This window comes from Somniosus microcephalus, chromosome 12 (genome assembly GCF_052327205.1).
Source record: "Somniosus microcephalus isolate GS21.2 chromosome 12, FLI_Smic_1.0, whole genome shotgun sequence".
Classification (NCBI taxonomy): Eukaryota; Metazoa; Chordata; class Chondrichthyes; order Squaliformes; family Somniosidae; genus Somniosus; species Somniosus microcephalus.
The window spans coordinates 93,934,307-93,953,022 of NC_140998.1; the positions used below are offsets into that span (position 1 = coordinate 93,934,307).

The window sequence follows — 18,716 nt, forward strand, 5'->3', positions numbered from 1 at the left end:
TGGATTTGTTTTTTTTGAAAGGCCGAGACTAGTGTATTTGGGGAGGGCTTCTCTCCATCGGTTTGTTATTCCTCCTCCTCCTCCTCCTCCTCCTCCCCCAAAGAAGGAGTGTTGCAAAACGGCTGCAGGAGTGCTCCTTAATTTGCGCTCCCCGCAGCCCGCATCGGCTGAGCACCGTTCGACTCAACAGTCGCTAGGGCCGCCAGGCGCACAATGGGGCGGCGCGAGTGAAGTTCCGGTTCCGGGCGCACAAAGGGCGTTGCATGACGAAATGACGTCATGATCTGCGCGCGATGAGCGCGCGCAATGACTTTGCGCCGGGGCTAAATGTCTACTGAAGTTGGGGCAAGGCGCAGATCGCGCTGCGCCCGGGTGCTAAGCACCTAGCGCTCGAGATCTACTCCTCCTAAGGCGCTAACGGCTGGCGCAGCCAACTGAATTTCTGGGCCTCAGACTTCCAGGAGCCTTTAACCTTCTGTTTCAATAAGGTTATTGATTCAGTGTCAACAACTTATCTTATCTCAATGGCCAGAATGCTATCACAGCTTTTTCAGTTAGGTTTCTAGATTTGTTTGTCATGTTTTAATAAGGCCAGAATTCTTTCATAGAATGGTGTCTTTTTCTGAATAGGTTATATGGCTTATTCCTTCACAGGTTGCAGTTTGTCATGCAGTTCGTGACAGAGCTGCCTGTGCCCTTTATGCTGAGCCGCACTTTTCTTATACAAAATTCCTCAATAAGATTCTCATATGATCTGTGTTGCCTGTATATCCTATGGGGGAGGCAGGGGAGGCAGAGTAATATCCTATGGGCTGCATCCTCCTTAAATTTTGCCTGGCTTGACTTTGCTCCATCTTGTGCTGCTGCTCCACCCTCACCATGATAATGGAATGCACGGCTGTGCCTTAGGGAATGCCCTACATGTTCCTGAGAAGTCCTCACTGTGGGTAGGGGGTGGGAGATGGAGTTGGAAGATTACCGGTGGTCTGAACCTGTCAGAAGCAGTGAGAAGCAAGTCCATATCTATCTAGGCAGAATATCAAAAAAACAATTGCTATAAAAGTCATTCCTAGGTGCAGAAATCAAGAATGAAACTCTCCAGACTCAGAAACTCCTCATTTTTACCTGTCTCAGCAGCTTCCCCCTATAATTCTCAGTCTAACTTACCCTGAGTACCTTGCTAGTGTAAAAAAAAATTAGGTCATTCAAGACTCGGCAGGGGGATCTGTCAAGAGCCAAAGAGCACAATTGAATGCTTGAAAATGGGAGTAAATGGCTTCTGTCCAATTTTCATGCCACAAAAAATGGTCTTGCTCTGTTTATACACCACTCACATGAAACGCTGAGGGAGTTAAACACAATTGTATTTATATTCAGGCTGCATTCTTAGGTGCCACCCACAATGGAGCACTGATTGACATTTCAACTTGTCTGCCTTCACTGAGTTTTGCGAGCTGTGAGATGAGCCCACTGCAGCAACAGACTGACTGCTCTGTCTCTGGAGGTTGGGTCAGTCCTTTCCTACAGAACCCCAGAGAAGTGGATCTTCTATCAGCTGATTGGATTAAATTATAGATAATAGTATAGAACTGTACAGCCCAGAATTCCTGCCTCGCAGCTAAAGGAGACATTATCGGAAGGGCTGCAGTAGGGGGACCTATAAAATGGGACATACACGACAATGTAGAATGTTTCTAAAGGAAACAGTAGCAATGGGTTTGGTGGAAGAACACAAATATTTATTTACTCATTCAATTATTCATTCATTTATAAATCTTTCTGTAGGACTGATTAACGGGTCAACAAAATACCGTTCACTATCAGCATTTGCTAGTGTGTTTCTTTAAGGTGCAGGATGTAGTGGGAAGTGACAGGAAGGTTGCAATATTCACAGAGACCAAATGGCATCCCTCGAATGAAGAAATATTAATTGAGTAGCAAAACAAAGCAAATTATATCACCCACTTAATTTTCTGAGGTCCAGTAGAAGGCCAACTGCTTAATAGCCAACACTGTAATGGATACGAACAATATGTAATATTTACTGGTATCAGCAGTTGAATGGCTTATAGTTCTTATATTGAAAACCTATGTAATAATTTCCCTCAATCACCCCTGTATCAGAAAATTACATTTGAGGTAAGACAACATGTCATTTTTTTCCTGCAGTATAGAACTCCCGAAGTGTTTTAATATGATACAACAGCTCCCCCATCTTACCAGTTAGAGAATGCAGTTTTCAGGGTCTTATTGTACACAATGTCTGTTGTGAAAAATGCCCCAAGGTGGGTTTCAGGCTACTTAACCTGAAATTATTTATTTTATTTTCCATTTTTCACCCTTTGTTCCCAACACTTATTATCCTTCAGTAATATAAATATATAATCATTGCAGGAAGTATAACATTTCAGTTCTATATAAAGTACATTATTCTTTGCAAATGAACATTAATAAAAACAAAAACACTCAAGAGACTAGAAATATAAGATTTTGCTGATGATCATTTGAATATTTACTATTGAAAACAAAATCATTCTGGTTGTATGACTGTCCCTATTTGTAAGGCATCACTTTGACAATTGCTCTACTTTATGTAAAATCAGATCTATTCATACATGTATTAATTGTCATAGGTATGAGTTATTACCAATAGTAAACGTTTGGGCACCTGGAATTATGTCATTTTAATCTGAATGTAGGCTTCTTTTTGGTCTACAAGATCCAGGCCAACAATGCAAGATACTACAAAGGCATAGTGCAGAAAATAAATGAAATGTTTTAAAGTAATGAATTAACAGTTATGTATGCAACATAAATGGTCTTGCTTTGTTTATATGATGCTAACATAAAGCACATGCTGCATCTTAGCACGTATATATTTATACATAAGTGTTTTGTTACATTGCAATATAATAGCCAGTTCTTCTAAAGAGATACTAGCAATTTACAGAACTAGTAGATTAAACATTTATATGGTAGTACATATCAGCAAGCTATTTTTAAAAGCAAAGTAAATGAAGAAGCAAAGAGGCTTCTTGCGGAGTCAGCAAAGAACTGAATACGTGTTAATACAGTTGACTGAAGGAGTGTTGAAGCACGGAGCAAATGGTTCTGCTCATCAGATGTTCCATGTCATTTGGATACTAAGCATGATTTTATTCACATAATAAAAAGAGCGGTTCGTCAGGTTGTAACTGTAAAACATGTTTCTCACATTGAAACACTCATATACTAATAATAAATCTGAGGCATATTGCAGAGCAATTCAAATGAGAAAATGAAAAGTATATGGTCCATAGAAAAATACCATACAAAATAATTAAATCCAAGACTAATATTTCAGCACTATTTCCAAGTATTAAAACAATAGTGAGCCAAAATTAGAATGACCTAATATCCTATGCCCATGTCTGTTAACAGAGACAAATTAGCCTTTCAGGTAATCCTAATTAATCTCCAAATGACGGAGACAAGGGATTTAAAAATTAGGCCACGTCTGAAAGTATTGCTTTCTCAATCAGAAAGCATATGATATTGCATTTATGCAGGGCCCAGGAAGAAGAAAAGCAAGTTATTATATTAATACATAGATCCTCTTCAGTAAGCATTATGACAAAACCAGCTCTAGACTTTGAGGCCAACTCTTCCTTGTTGCTCTCTGTTGAAACTGAAGGTTGTTCAAGTGACTTCACAAAGAGTGTTATGGATGTGGAAAGCAGCATATGATCTCTTCTATCTTCTTTCAGTATGTTGTTCCTTTTAACTATATGTAGAACCAATATATTTTCAATAGTAAAGCAGGAGTGTTCATTCAATCTGGCCTTCAAATGTGCTTAGACTGTCAAATTGTTCAATGAAATAGAAAACACCCAGCGAGGATAGGATTATTCCAAAGCCCAGCTTCTTCAGTTAATTAAAGAAGACACCTTTTGCCACAGGGTCATGTTCCTGTGCCACCCAGACAGTCTGAAATCTTTCAAGGGCTCTCTGCAGAATTCCTTTCCTGTCGTATCTCAGGAGGGAGGTTTGCCCATTTGCATTCGTGACCTTTTATTGTAGGACACTCCCCAGGACTTGTTCTTAGCGTCTCTTTTCCGTACCGCAATATCCTATTTTTTTTCTCCAGAAACTAATCTTGACAGCACTTCTTAAGAAGTTTCTCTGAGTGGCAGTCAGCAGACAGAAGCAGCCTGAACGATCCCTCCTCTAGTCCCTCCGCCTCCTGACCATTTCCCAGCTAACGCTGTAAACAGGGGTTTTGCTCTCTGCTCAAGAACGAACCCACCCTTGCAGCAAACTTGATGAGATGCCACCATCAGCGTTGCAAACCCTTGTCTCTACCTCTTTGAGAGCACAGGAGTGACTTGGTGTACGTGTCTCCAAGGCTTGTATTGTTTTGTTTACAGACAATCAGAATGACATTGATTTAGCACGAAGTTGTTGGTCAACGGTCCTTCTTACAAAGCGAAAGTGGTCGAGAGCTTTCTGAAGTCCGTCCGTACGTGAGGCAGAGGGGCAGATAATGTGGCACTCGATCACTCTGAGGATTAACTCAGCGTGGAGGCTGCGCTGGGGGAAGTGCTAGGTGCATCGGTGCAATTCTGCCTGCTGAGATTTGATCTGACTTTCCCATCTCAGCCACTTGATCGCTCTCACTGCAGAGACGTTTGCTCAGCTAATAGAGCAGCTTGCTTGATGCAGAGGAAAGCTGCTCTCGGCTCCCCTGTACACAGCAGGATTGCCACATCGGCGCTGAATGGACGGAGGGAGCATGTCTCCGCTGTTCGCGGCGCCCTGGAAAATGTGTATTTTGAAGTTTAACTGTGAGGATATATGTAAATCTCTGAATTGAAGGCGTTCTCTGCACACGGATGGCATTCTGCTCTTGTCTTTTGATTTGGCTGCTTTGAAAAATGGCTCTTTTGGAGCACATCGCTACAGAAAACAGTGCACCGTGCAATATATATTTTAACAGTGACTTGAGGAAATGGGAAAGAGATGATGAGTGAGAAGACACAGTTACCCTGATCCTTAGCTAACTGGGCAGGGCTGATGTTCGTCCTTAAAGGTAACTCTGCGTTTTCAGCATTTTGTCCTATCTGTTTTCATTTAAGATGTTTTTTCTTCACTCAGTGCAATCTGTAGCGTATTGAGGGTTCATTTAGCAGCGAGTGGTGTTTGTTTTTGTTGCATTGCATGGTGTTCACTGCCTACTGGCCATCGTGTGCTGTTCAAGGTGTTCATGCTGCATTGCAAGGGAAGCAACGCCGTAAGCAATAGCTTAAAGGTTTTTAACTTGATACAGGTACGTTACAAGGTCAGTGCAGCCTTTAGGGTGTCGGATCGAGTGCGTTGACTATATACGGTGCAGCGTGTTTTCCAAGTGCATCTGCTGCTTTAAAAACATGTTAGAACTACATTTGGCACCTTGAAGTCAAATGGATTTTCGTCTGCAGGCTGCTAGGGGGAAATTTAATTGAAACGCTATGCTCGACAGATCAGCTTTTACTGGTTCTTTTCACTGAAGAATATTTGCAAACATGCTCCTGTTAAACAATGCAGAGATGCCCTGCTGCCTGCCCTTTGTTGTTTTTTAAAAACGCCTATGTAAATCGACCCAATTTATTAAACTAATAGTTACTCCTTTTCCCCTGAGTTGGTGACAGCAACTGGCCTGACTAGAGATTGAAAGTAATCAGTGAATGATGTTGAAGAAGAGAAACTATACCAGAGGAAAACAATCTTATTTTCAAAGCTGCAAAAAACTAAATCTGCAGTGCCATTACATTACAGTAGCCGAAGGTAAGAGTCCCGTGGACATCTTCCCTCTGGAGCAACGAGGGGGGAAAAAGAGCTGTCGTTTACCGTAGTGCAATTCTGCTGAGGTCCGGTGTTATTTGGGGCACGCGACTGCTACAGTTACATACAAAGACAGCCCGAATAATATATTTGTGTGCTATCCTAGGTTCCAGTGACGGGGGTAAAAAGACAAGAGAAAGGATTGGCATTTCGATTTAAAGCATGATTGAAGTTTCTTTTATTTTAAAACCACCATGATTATGAATGTGCCGTTTTCTCGTCTGAATGTGTGCTGTAAGGGTTTTAAGCAAGAGTTTTCCGATAATGATGTTGTCTTCCATCACGCAAGTCTCTTGTGAATTAATAATTATTCTCATTTAAAAAAAACACAATATTTATAGGGAGAAATATTCAATGTGCATCTTTATGTCAAAGGAACATTCCTATTCGGTTTGCTAACCAAACCCCCGTCATTTCTGATGTACGGTTTTTTTTCAATGGTGTGCATTACCTAATTGCTGATTGCTTAGACCAGTGGGGTTTTAACATGCCCAAGGTAGTGGTGGTTTTTCAGAGAAGTTATGGTGTTAATTTACCTCTTCTTCTGTGTGCCAGTTTATGATCTTCACTAATATGGTCCAGCAATGCTTGCAGAGGTTAACAAGATCAATTGCTTCCAGACCGGCCTCATAAATGTTAAATGTCATATTGTAGCATCTGAATTATTCAAAGCTCTAATGCTCATTTGGCACCAACAGACCAACATTGTGTAGATGCAGTTCATTTTTTTTTAAACGCTCTTTTCTAGCAAAAAAAGTGAGATGATAAGAGAAATATTTTCCAGCCTACAAAACAGACAAAAATAGTTCTCATTCAAATGTAATCTTGAACAGTTGGTTAAGTTTATAGCAATAGTTAATGGCTGCATTTCAAAATATTGTATGAAAGAATCAATTTGCAGCCTAACTGCAGCTTGGACTTTGCTGCCTGGTGGTGCTAGAATTCAGGTTAGTCCTCCTCTTCTGCAATTGAAAAAGACAGTTACACCCCTGTCAGCTGAATAACTCAAGAGGCTAGAATGAGACAAGACTATTACTGCAGGAAACTTCAAAGGTGACAGTTTATCTATTCTATTGGACATCAGTGCCCAGACTGGCAATACTTTTGCAGCTTACTCGTGTTAATGAATCCAAAAGGGACAACATCAGTATCAGTGGAAAGTGCAACAAAACTAATCTTGATATTATTCAATCCAAATTGTCAGATTATCTCGCCATGACCACAGATTCACTAGTCAATGAATATGCATCAGTTTGAACTAGCCGGTGTCCTTTACAGTTATGATCTTTTGAATACTGTTAGGCCTTGTTATGTTTTTTCAATTAAAAATTATCTTTATGGTATTTCTGTGGCTAATGCTATTTAAAAGCAAGCTCTGCCATTGAGTAAAATGATGTATGCTGACAGTCTAGATTACCACATTTCCAGCATAAGTGGTAAGTGAATGGAATGTATCAGCTGCACTCATCTCTCTGGTGCTTTTTTTGTTTTTTATTTAGTGCAGTAGGAAGCTTAAGATGTTATCGGAAAATAAATCTCTACAAAAATTAGTAACCTACGGGTGTAATATTTACAGACTTGTAGTGTCACAAATTTATTCTGTCACTTCACAAACAGCTAACACAAACAATTGCCTATAAAAAAAATTTGCAGTCTGCATTCAAAAATGGAGAGACAGTGCTACAATTAATCTGCGTCCTCCTGTCTGCACAATTACTCAACGGATTTCTGTAAAGTTACTATAGCATGAGTCATTTTAAGACAATAGGTCAGTGCACTAGAAAGCAATTGTACTGACCTTTTGATGTCTGCATGGCCATTTCACCAATTTTTCCCAGTCCATTTGAGATCCATTCTTCTTTTCACACCAGAACACCATGGTACATTGATACAAATCAGCATCAAGCCAGAACTTGAAGGAACTTGATCTTAATTAAAATGTTAGGTGAGAGACAAACCTGCTTAGCAGTTATAAATAGGGTAAGCTTTTGTATGCAGATACGCAGCCAGTTGGCAACTGCATGCAGGTCACTGGAATTTAGGAAGACTGGTGCAGTGCTATCATAGGGTCTTAGTGATGTATATATCATGTTACTATGAAAGTCTCAAATGGCCAGCATTATCAATAGCCTCTAAGGCTCAGTGCCCATATTCCTAAAGAGACAATTTGACCGTAACTACAAACTAATTCACATTCATTCATTTTCATTTCTGTCAGTTGCTTTCTCTTTGAAATTTGTAACTTTTTTTCTGCATTTTGCCCTCACTTATTTATTTTTCAAAGGATTTATTGTTTTATAAATCCTCTTTTCCTTTTATTTTTCCTTCCTATTACTCCCCTTTCCTCTCGACCTCTCTCTACATCTTGTTTTCTATTTTCCATGGTTTCTTTGGGATTTTTTTTACAGTTTTTCTCCATTTTGATTTTACATTTTTTAATTGTCATTTTTTTTGTTCCTTTTTATAAATATCATTATTGTAGTAAATATATTCCATCTCTTTATATTTTCTTCCTTTTTCTTCTATCACTACTGTCACTTAGTCAGTCAATTCCTCTTTTGCCTTGAAGCTGATTCAGGGACAATCTCTTAAATAATCTCCAGAAAGTTCCAATTGCCTGGGAAATATTAACCCTGATAATGGAAGCTTTCTGCAATATATTCATTGAACTTTTCCAATGTCCTAATACTTTTTAATGTACATATGTTTAAACTACTCATGGCAATTCTAAATTACACATAAAATATCTGATATGGATTATTTTTCACCATCATATGGAAAATAGGTGGTAAATAAATTGGAGTTTCCTCATTCTCACTGAACTACCAACTGTTTTGATTGGCTATAGCCTCAATTTCAATTCAACAAATGAGAAAAGACAATCTGAAGTGAAACTGGATTTAATCTCCCACAATCTTGGGCCTACAACATAGCTTGCATAGTGCCACTCATGAGGCAATTGTCAATGCAATTCACATCTGACCTAAAAGTCATATGTCAGTAGCTTTTAACATTCTGCCACTTCAAAAGGTGTGTTGGGGTGGTGTGGGTGGTAAAGACAATCATCAATATCCAATATGCTGGTGGTTATAGAATTTATAATAATAAAATATTTGAAATAAACAGCTTTGAAACTTTAGCAAAGAAATGCAAGTTATTCCAAGAATTATGCAAAATTCTATTACCACCACCATATTGGAGCTCTGATTTGCTTTTGTGGATTTTTCATCTTGTGAAATTATCTTGCTAAACAATACAACTCTTTTAAGCCATATAAACTTTCAGATGGCAGTGAATTTTAATGAATTAACCATTTTAGTTACTATTTGTTACTTTTTTATTTTTCTGTGTTTGAGCTTTTAAAAATAGACGGTAATGAAATTCTGTGTGTTATATCCCTCCAAAATGAAACTTCAGTGAAAGGTGAGGATTTGGATCCATTTAAATTAAGATCACCAAAAATGTTGATCTCTAGTGATAGGCATTGACCTTAATGGAAATCTAAATTAGATGTATCAAAGAGCAAACAAAAGCAACCATATATTTATTTAAACAACTGCCAGACATTGGTACCCGAGATCTTAGAAAAATTGAGCAGCACTAAATTTTGACCAGCAACTGCCAATTGGTCATGCACATAGACAGAACAAATAAGAACTCATTTTCTGTTGTTATTTAAGAACTGATAACATGTCTCACTGCATGTTTGTCACCATTTGCTTATAAGATTAGAAAACTCTGAATCTAAATCATCCAAATTTGGCCATCTTTTTCCATTTCAGATTGATTCAAAGTCAGAAAGCAACATTATAAAGAGGGTTTTCTAGGAGTGAAAGCCAAAACAAAACCTAAATATCCCTGAATTGAACCATTTTAAATTCCTTCATGGATGTCTGAATTTGACTCTGAGTAATTCAGGTTGGAAAATCACGGTCCATTTAAATAACTATGTTGTGAATGTTCATTTTCATATTCACAAGCAGAAGGAAGCAAAACCACAATATTTCAGATAAGCAGAGTGCATAGCATTTCAGTGAGAATCTCCAAACAGAACTGTTATGGACTGGACGGAAGCTTACATATAGTGATAACATATTTGATAGAGTGATTCCATATCTTCTCACCTGAATCAATTTTTACCAGGGTAATTTAATCTATCATATCAATCTACCATTTAGCCACATACATTATCATAGGGAATTTCAAACTCTGTAAAATAACTTTAGCAAGCAGCTATCCCGAGGAATAAATGTAATTTATTCAACAATTGTATGGATGAAAATTAATTCTAAAAATATGGAGCTGCAGCCCTAATGTTTGTGGCAAATCAGTAGATCATGACATTGGAAGAATCACACAAAATGTATCTGTGATGAATGCTTAGAATCATATCTGAGCTGTTATTCATACCACAGCAGTAAGTCGATGGCATCACTAGTCAGCAACGAGTGCACATTTAGATAATTATGAATTTAATTGATCATAAACCAAATCTGATTCTGAATCTGATTGATCTTGAATTTAATTTAGTAATTGTCTTTTATATTATAATAACCTACTTTAAAGGCCCGATCCTTATTTAAGTAATAATAAGTATGCAACACTACAATAGGACAGGGAGCTTAATAAAAAGATTTGGACTGCAGTTAAATTCATAAGAATTGTTAGGAACAGGACTGAGACTTTTTGTCAATTGTTTTCCTTAGTTCTATCTTTCTGCAAGCTCATTAGTTTGATTCAATTATGTTTCAAAAATAATATGTAAATCATATTTTGTTTGCTTATTGATGCACTGTGTGATTTGACACATCTCAGCAGGGTCAGAGAGAGCACTGTAAATTGACAGCCTTATTACTGCTGGATGCAAATTTGCTGGTAGATTTTTTTAATATAGCAGGTTATGAAAAATCTTAACACTGCAGCATTAATAAACTTACCATTTTACATTGCTACTTCCAACCTTGATGAACTGCCTCTGACATTGCTACTGAGCAGTCATGCAATGGTATTCCGAATGCATTGTGACTGCTTCAAAAATTTTTGAAATAATCACATTACCAGTTGAAATTCTAGAAAAGGTGTTTAAGTATAATGAATATTAATGCAGTATTGTGTTGGTGTCTTACCTACACTTTTGTAATTTAGAATGACTATCATTACAATGCCTCTGCAGCTATGAATGCGACTATTTGTTAAACTGGATACTTTTAATTACACTATTTGAGGTTCTTATAATGATATATTAAGGCTTCAAATCCAGTCATACTCTTTCCATTTAACATTTTCTACCTCAGAGCGATGATTAGAAATTTGCCAGCAGATCAATGACAGTTCTATTCAGAAATGAAGAGTTCTGTGAAATGGAGGACACAAGTAAAATTATGTACAGTGTCTTTTGCAATACAGTGTATTATATAGCTAAAAATAAACATTCTGCTTTTTGACAGACATTAGTATGCACACATTTTTTCCTTTAAATAATCAGCAGAAATCTTTGTGAATTGGTGATGCCATTTCTCATTTGCTACATCATTTATAATCTATACATTATTAAACATCTTGCATACGGCATGCACTTTCCTGACCACAAACCTTACTTCCTGTCTCAAGGTTTGCAGTCACCCTTTTCATCTGACATTGAACTGCTTATTTGAACATTTATAATGAAAATTCGTATATCAACATTGATAATGAAAAAACTCTATCTAAACATATGAATTTTTCACAATCATGGTTTGTTTAGGAACCAATTGAATCACTTAAGATGCTTTTTGAAGAAAAAAATCTGCCATTTTTCTCAGTAACTGAATTTTTTAACGTCTAAAATATAGTTTTAAAGAAAATTAAACAAAAAAAAGAAAAATCACAATTACGTGATTAAATTTACCTATTGAATTATCTTTTGCATCTTTTAATAATTTTATTAAGATTTTAAAAGCCTGTCTCAAAAATCAGGACTTCAACTGGATAGTCTTTACCTCATTACAGTTATAGAGATTTTATACCTATCTGTGGATTCTGAGCATGTACAGTTTGCAGAATTTTGCAGAATACATTATTGGTTGAAGCAGAAGGATTTTTCAAATCATCCTCTGGGGATTTATGAGTTCCTTTGCTTTCTAAGACTTTCAAACAAACTGAAAATTGATTTCTCAAACATTTATTTCAAGCAGATTTCATTAAAAATATGAACAACTTTTCTATTATGAAATGCTCAATTAGACAACACCTGTGATTAATATAGTTGTGATTACAAGCAGCTGTGGTTCCTTTTTATTCCATTTTGATTCTCACCAAGGATTGTTTACTGAGAATGTATTTCTTTTCCTCAATCAAAAATCTTCCTTCTTCTGAACCATTTTAGAGTGTAAGTGATTTTTAAAATTAAAAACTGGGAAATTGCATAAACAATGCACATTGGAGTGTTTTATGAGATAATTTATGTTTCTTTATGGAAATTTATGTTTGTTAAAAGTTGTATGAATCAACAAACTCATCAGTGAACTAAATGCTTTAAGACAGAACATAAAAACAGGAACAGGTTGATGATGGAGAAAGCAGTTGGATGAGATGCCTGATGGTGTAAAGGGGGTTGCTGATGAATCAAGGGTGGAAGTGAGACAGCAGTGATGGGGGGGGGGGGGCGGTGGTGGGGGAGGGAAGCGGAGTTGGGGCCTCATGTTCCAAAAGGGGCCAACGGCAGTTTGGGTGTCATCTTCTGGACCTCCCACAATCCTACCCCCAATATTACCCAATCCCAGCAACCCTCAATTCTGCCTACCTGCTACCCCAAAAGCTCCTAAGAACTCTCCCCAGTTCAATTGGCCCCAGAACTTCCCTCCCATTCCCAGATCCTGGAACCCCTCATAAAACCCGCGACTGCATTCCCAGGGCTCATTGATCTACTCTCAATGCTCCTGGATGCTGGGGCATCCCTCTCTGATACGCTCAGATGCCAGGACCCTTCTTCCAGTAATTCCAGATCCCAGTACCTGCTGCAGTGTTCTCAGAATCCCCCCTATAGTGTAAACCCAGACCTTTTCCCAGTGCTCCCAGATCCAACGACTGCGCCCACAATGCTGATAAATCTTATTATTACAAAATTTCAAACTCACTATGAGCAATGCTATGGGAAATTTGCTAGTGTATTTAATATTTTGCTTACTATAATATCATCTCATTTTTAAACTGTATTTTAAAAATAAATAAAACAAAAAAAACTGTAACAAGAGCGAATCATTACTCAATGGAGTACATCACATTATCCATTTACTATTAGTTTTTATCAACAACTTTCATTTTGTTACATTCACAGAACCCAAATTTGTCATTCAGAGCTCTCAGTTGCCATTTATTTTTCAGGCAGTGTGGTTAATAATTGAATAGGCTTCGCTGCTGTATGGAATCTGAATGTGTAGATCTAATCAATATTGCATTAAGTTATTAACAATGCACTATACTTTTTTTAACTTTTAGATTATCACCCCCATTTTAAGGCACTTATTTGTCCCAACTTCCCTTTAGGTCTCCTTACATCTTGCAGTACCAATTGACTGCAAGGGTGATCTACTCTGTATGGGTGATCTACTCTGAAGCTTCTGTTAAAAGTTGTTATCAATCCAGCAATTAGGGGTATACAGAAGTAGTCCATTGTGATTCTCTTTCCAATTTTCCCTCTGTGAGTAAATATTCAGCTTTGACTAGCATCTCTCTATTACCACAGCCAAGTTTGGGAAACCGCCATATAGAGAATTGCAGGGGCAAACCTATCTCCTATTGTTACATTACCTAGTGTATTGGTGCATCAGTATATTGTATCATCATGCTGTTCAATATTTTAAATGAATATCAATACATTTGCACTGAGAAGCATCAAAACAATCCCTGGAATAGTCTTCGGTTTTGAAAATGTTTTAGAACGAGCGCACTAAAGTATTCATAATGAGTGAATGATTAATGATTCCTTCATTTATCTTCTAAACATTCTGTTTCTTTTACAGGCTAGTTAACCTGATTTACAATGGAAAAATTGCTTTTTTATCTGCTGTTAATTGGCATGACAGTGAAGGCCCAGGTCTGTCCCAAGCGTTGCGTCTGTCAGAATCTGTCTCCAAACCTTGCAACTCTTTGTGCCAAAAAAGGACTTCTCTTTGTCCCACCAAACATTGACAGAAGGACAGTGGAGCTACGTTTGGGAGATAATTTCATTACAATCATTAAAAGAAAAGACTTTGCTAACATGACCGGCCTGGTTGACCTTACCTTGTCAAGGAATACAATAAATTATGTTGCACCACAAGCATTTGCAGACCTGCGCAATCTGCGGGCCTTACATTTGAACAGCAACAGACTAACCCAGATTTCAAATGACATATTTAGTGGACTTTCAAACCTTCACCATTTAGTAGTCAATAACAATCAACTAATTGACATTTCCTCTGAAGCTTTTAATTATATTTTGTTGTCTCTTGAAGAGTTGGATGTATCCTATAATAATTTAAAATCTATTCCCTGGGAAGCAGTTCAGAAGATGGTCAACCTGCATACATTCAGCATGGACCATAACATGATTGAACAAATTGATGAGGGGACCTTCTCCCATCTTCACAAGTTGACTCGATTGGATATGACATCTAATAAATTGCGGAAGCTCCCACCTGATCCATTATTCACTAGAGCTCAGGTACTAGCTTACACAGGGCTGTTGAACCCACCAAGTTTTACATTAAGTTTTGGAGGGAATCCCTTGCATTGCAATTGCGAGTTGCTCTGGCTGCGTCGTCTTTCAAGGGAGGATGATTTGGAGACTTGTGCCTCACCTCCACAGCTAACAGGCCGATACTTTTGGTCGATTCCAGAAGAAGAGTTCATCTGTGATCAACCGCTCATTACTCGTTACACACATGAGCTGAGAGTTTTAGAAGGCCAACGCGCAACACTGAAGTGCAAGGCCATTGGGGACCCAGATCCTTCCATCCACTGGAGTTCACCTGAAGGCAAGCTCATTTCAAATTCATCGCGGACAGCCTTATATAATAATGGCACCTTAGACATCCTCATAACTACTGTCAAAGATACAGGCAATTTCACCTGCATCGCTTCAAATGCTGCTGGAGAAACCACTGCAGTGGTGGAACTTCATATAATCAAACTCCCGCATTTAGTCAACAGTACAAACCACATTCATGAACCTGATCCTGGCTCATCGGACATTTCTACTTCCACTAAATCTGGTTCAAACACTAGTAATAGTGTTAGTGACACTAAGGCTAAACCAGAAAAGAGGGTGGCAGTTGCTGAAACATCATCGTCATCTGCACTTATTAAATTTAATTTGCAACATAACATCCCTGGTATTCGTATGTTCCAGATTCAGTATAATGGTTCTTATGATGACTCGCTTGTTTACAGGTAAGCTCTATAAACTGTTTCTGTACCCTAGTTTAGTACTTAATCAGTTAGTCATATATTGATTTTCTTAATGCAGTGTTTTATTATGGTGCATTACTGGAGGTGAAACCACTGTCACATTACAGCTTCATGTGAGCTTTGTAAGGATATGGTCAATTATTAATGCAATGTTTTCCTTTGCATGGTAATAAATAAGCAAGAGTAAAGCACTTATAATACCATATTGATCCTTAATCCTGTAATATAATCTTACTTTATTCTGTGCATGTGGCACATCACAGTTCAAGTCTGTCTGCAAACGGTTGGTTGTTGTGTGATGACACTTAAAAAAAAATGCAAAAGACACTTCAGATTAAGACGTCCAAAATCAATTGGACTGTGACTTCCTCAGTAATTGATCTGCTTTCTTTGTAGTTTGTTTTCATGTAGATTAAAATATTGTTTTTTGGGCTGGGAACATGTTTTAACATTTCCCTTTCAACTTCAAATTATAGAATGCCTTTTTTTAAAGAAAATCAGCATTCTGGTAATATGATTCACAGGTCTGCCAATGAGTTTTGCAGGTTCTATCAATATAAAGTAAGATACTGTTATGCCCACAACTAAGTGTGCTTATTTGCCTTGAGACACCTCCAACTGTATGTAACTTTAACCTTTCAATTATAGTAACAAAAATAGTGCTTTTTGCTAATTAAGAGTAAAGAAGTGTTTAAAGGTGTACTAATGTGAGTCCACATATTGTCCCTCAGAATGATTCCTTCCACAAGCAAAACATTCCTTGTCACTAACTTGGCTGCAGGAACACAATATGACTTATGTGTCTTGGCGATCTACGATGATGGCATCACCTCCCTCACAGCTACAAGGGTTGTCGGCTGCATACAATTTACCACAGACCAGGATTACGTTCGCTGCCATTTTATGCCGTCTCAGTTTCTGGGAGGAACCATGATAATTATAATAGGTGGAATTATCGTGGCCTCTGTGTTGGTCTTCATTATCATCCTTATGATTAGATACAGGGTGTGCAACAATAATGATCCGCACAAGATGACAAAGGTCAGTAATGTCTACTCTCAGACAAATGGAGCTCATTTGCAGATGTGTGGCGGAATGTTACCCCACTCAAATTCTAAAGTCATCATGGGACATGAAGAGAACACACAGTATCATAAAGATCCCAGTAACAACAAAACACAACCATCAGATTCTGCTGTGAGCCAGGACTGTGCTACCACTACCTCCATCATGCCACCTGACTGGACTACAGGTCTTAGTGCATCTCAGAAGCTGAAAAGAAAGGCTGGTCCAAAGTCAAATGTCGAAACACCAGTGGAAGCTTTCACCAATGTCGAGTCGCCCAAAAAGAAAAGGGAAAATACTGCCATTTTACAGAAGCCCTCTTGTGCTCTAATTTCTTTGAAAGAGACTCCCACTTTTAGACGAGCACAATCCAAGTCCATCAAATATCTTACTCTGCCAACGGAAACAAGCAGAGCTAAGCGGAGATACTCGCTCAATGGAGATTTATCAGAGTATCATTGTTATACACATTCACAAAAGATTAGCAGCCTGTGGTCAAAAAGGAGCATGTCAATGAATGGGATGTTATTACAGTTGGAAAACTCCGATGCTGATAGTGGGAAAGCCACCTTCTCAAGTTCTGAGTGGATAATGGAAAGCACCGTGTGACATTTTAAATATGTTACAGTGAAGGAACACTACCTTGTAACAATTTGGGAATTCTATGCTTGTCTTTCTGTTTGATGGCATTTCCAGCAAGGTAGTAATGGAACTGGCTCATGCACGCAATTCTTTGATAGAAATCAGTAGGCAGCACTGAAAGACATTAAGGTAAAGCACGAATTAGCACCAGTGCCTTATCCTGCTTTAGGGTTGGCTTTCTGGTTCTGGAGTATGGGGATAAATGAGTGAAAAAGTTTTCACAGAAGCCTTTGACTAAGGAAATATGGTTTCCTGCATCTTAAAGAAAAAAGCCTATTTATGGACTACTTAATAAATTGATATTTTTTAAAAACTGAGCTGTATGTTTCTTTTCAGTGACAATGGTAAATGCCTTTTGTTTTCAGGCAAATGCTGTACAGGAAAAAAACAACTCTGTGTTGTTATGTTGTGTACAATAAAGGATTAAATAAGTATACTCGGCCAGTGTTAGTACAATGAATAGCTGTTATATGTGCAATTAGGCAGGGCCTGAAAATTGTGGTTGCCCAGTCAAGACTGGTAGAGATACTCCATACTGCCAGCTAAATAATCTAAAATGATTGAACTTCCATAATAAGGGTGCCAGTGCTGTATCAGAAAAAGTAATGGTTGTGGTAATGTAATCTTTGCATTTAAATCAAGTATTCATAGTCTGACTACCACTCAAAGGAGCCATTAAATGAAAATATTGCCACTCAAAGGAGATGCATTAAGACCAGCTACTGAATCGCTTTCAACTGGTTCTAATGCTATTTTGGTGAATTTATCCTAACAAAAAAGTACACAAAGAAAACTGTATAAACTAGAATGTGCAAGAATCTGAAAAACAGATTTATTTAATCTAATACCAGGCCAAGCATTAAAATAGAAAGACATTTTTACAAAGCACATTACTATAGTGTGACGTTTGAAGAACCCAACTGCTAAAATCAGTATTTATCTGGTAAAGATGAGAAAATAGACAGCATTTCAGATTAATGGGCTGGTGTGATCTGAGCTAAAACCCAGCCAAACTCAATCACAGTCCTGAGCCATTTAACTACAGGGATAAATTCAATAGTGTTAGTGGAAACTGTGTGCCAAGTTTTTCCTCAAGTGTGGGATTGTATTTCTTGTCAAAGAACGTGAAAATCCATTTTTCAAGAAATCAAAAATCCGAAGCGGCCCAGACCACAACTAACTGATCCAGTTAGTGAAGGATTTGACCTTGTGTCGTGCTCACTCCTATTATCTGGTAAACATTTTTAGACTCCTTTTAACATATGCAATTTGTAAAAACAGTGAAGCACACATTATATCATGACCTCACCTGGTAGAAACACTTAAGATAGTCAATCCATCCATGGATTTTATAAGGAGTGTTTTCTGATATGTTGCAGCAGAGTAACGATGAACCTGGTTTTATTTTATCAGGAAGATTTCCCAGACCTGTCAAATTCACTCATTTCAATAAAAAGTATAACCTGTTTCTATGTGTTTCGCTCTTTGAAAATAAACTTTAGATATTTAAATGGGTTTGTAATCTGTCTGACTTTTTGTGTTTGTAAGCTCTTCTGGACATAGAGACTGAGCTGTGCAGTGAAATCTTTCTTATAGAACCCTTGTGTATTGAAATTAGCTATGTCAGATGATCCCACCAGCCCAGAAAATGAATTCATGATTTAAACTTGATGCCTCAGGAGACCAGCTGTCTACAAAGACCATCTGAAGACTGTCTCAAA

The 18,716-nt window shown here is 37.9% G+C and overlaps 1 protein-coding gene across 1 annotated transcript; it reads left to right on the plus strand.

The window, feature by feature from the left end:
* The first annotated feature begins 4,018 nt into the window (after nucleotides 1–4,018).
* Nucleotides 4,019–18,510, plus strand: lrfn5a (leucine rich repeat and fibronectin type III domain containing 5a). Its single transcript, XM_086003305.1, has 3 exons — nucleotides 4,019–5,068; nucleotides 13,860–15,270; nucleotides 16,020–18,510. The coding sequence occupies exons 2-3, from the start codon at nucleotides 13,880–13,882 to the stop codon at nucleotides 16,960–16,962; spliced, it is 2,334 nt and encodes a 777-aa protein (XP_085859431.1). The 5' UTR covers nucleotides 4,019–5,068; nucleotides 13,860–13,879; the 3' UTR covers nucleotides 16,963–18,510.
* Nucleotides 18,511–18,716: the final 206 nt, after the last annotated feature.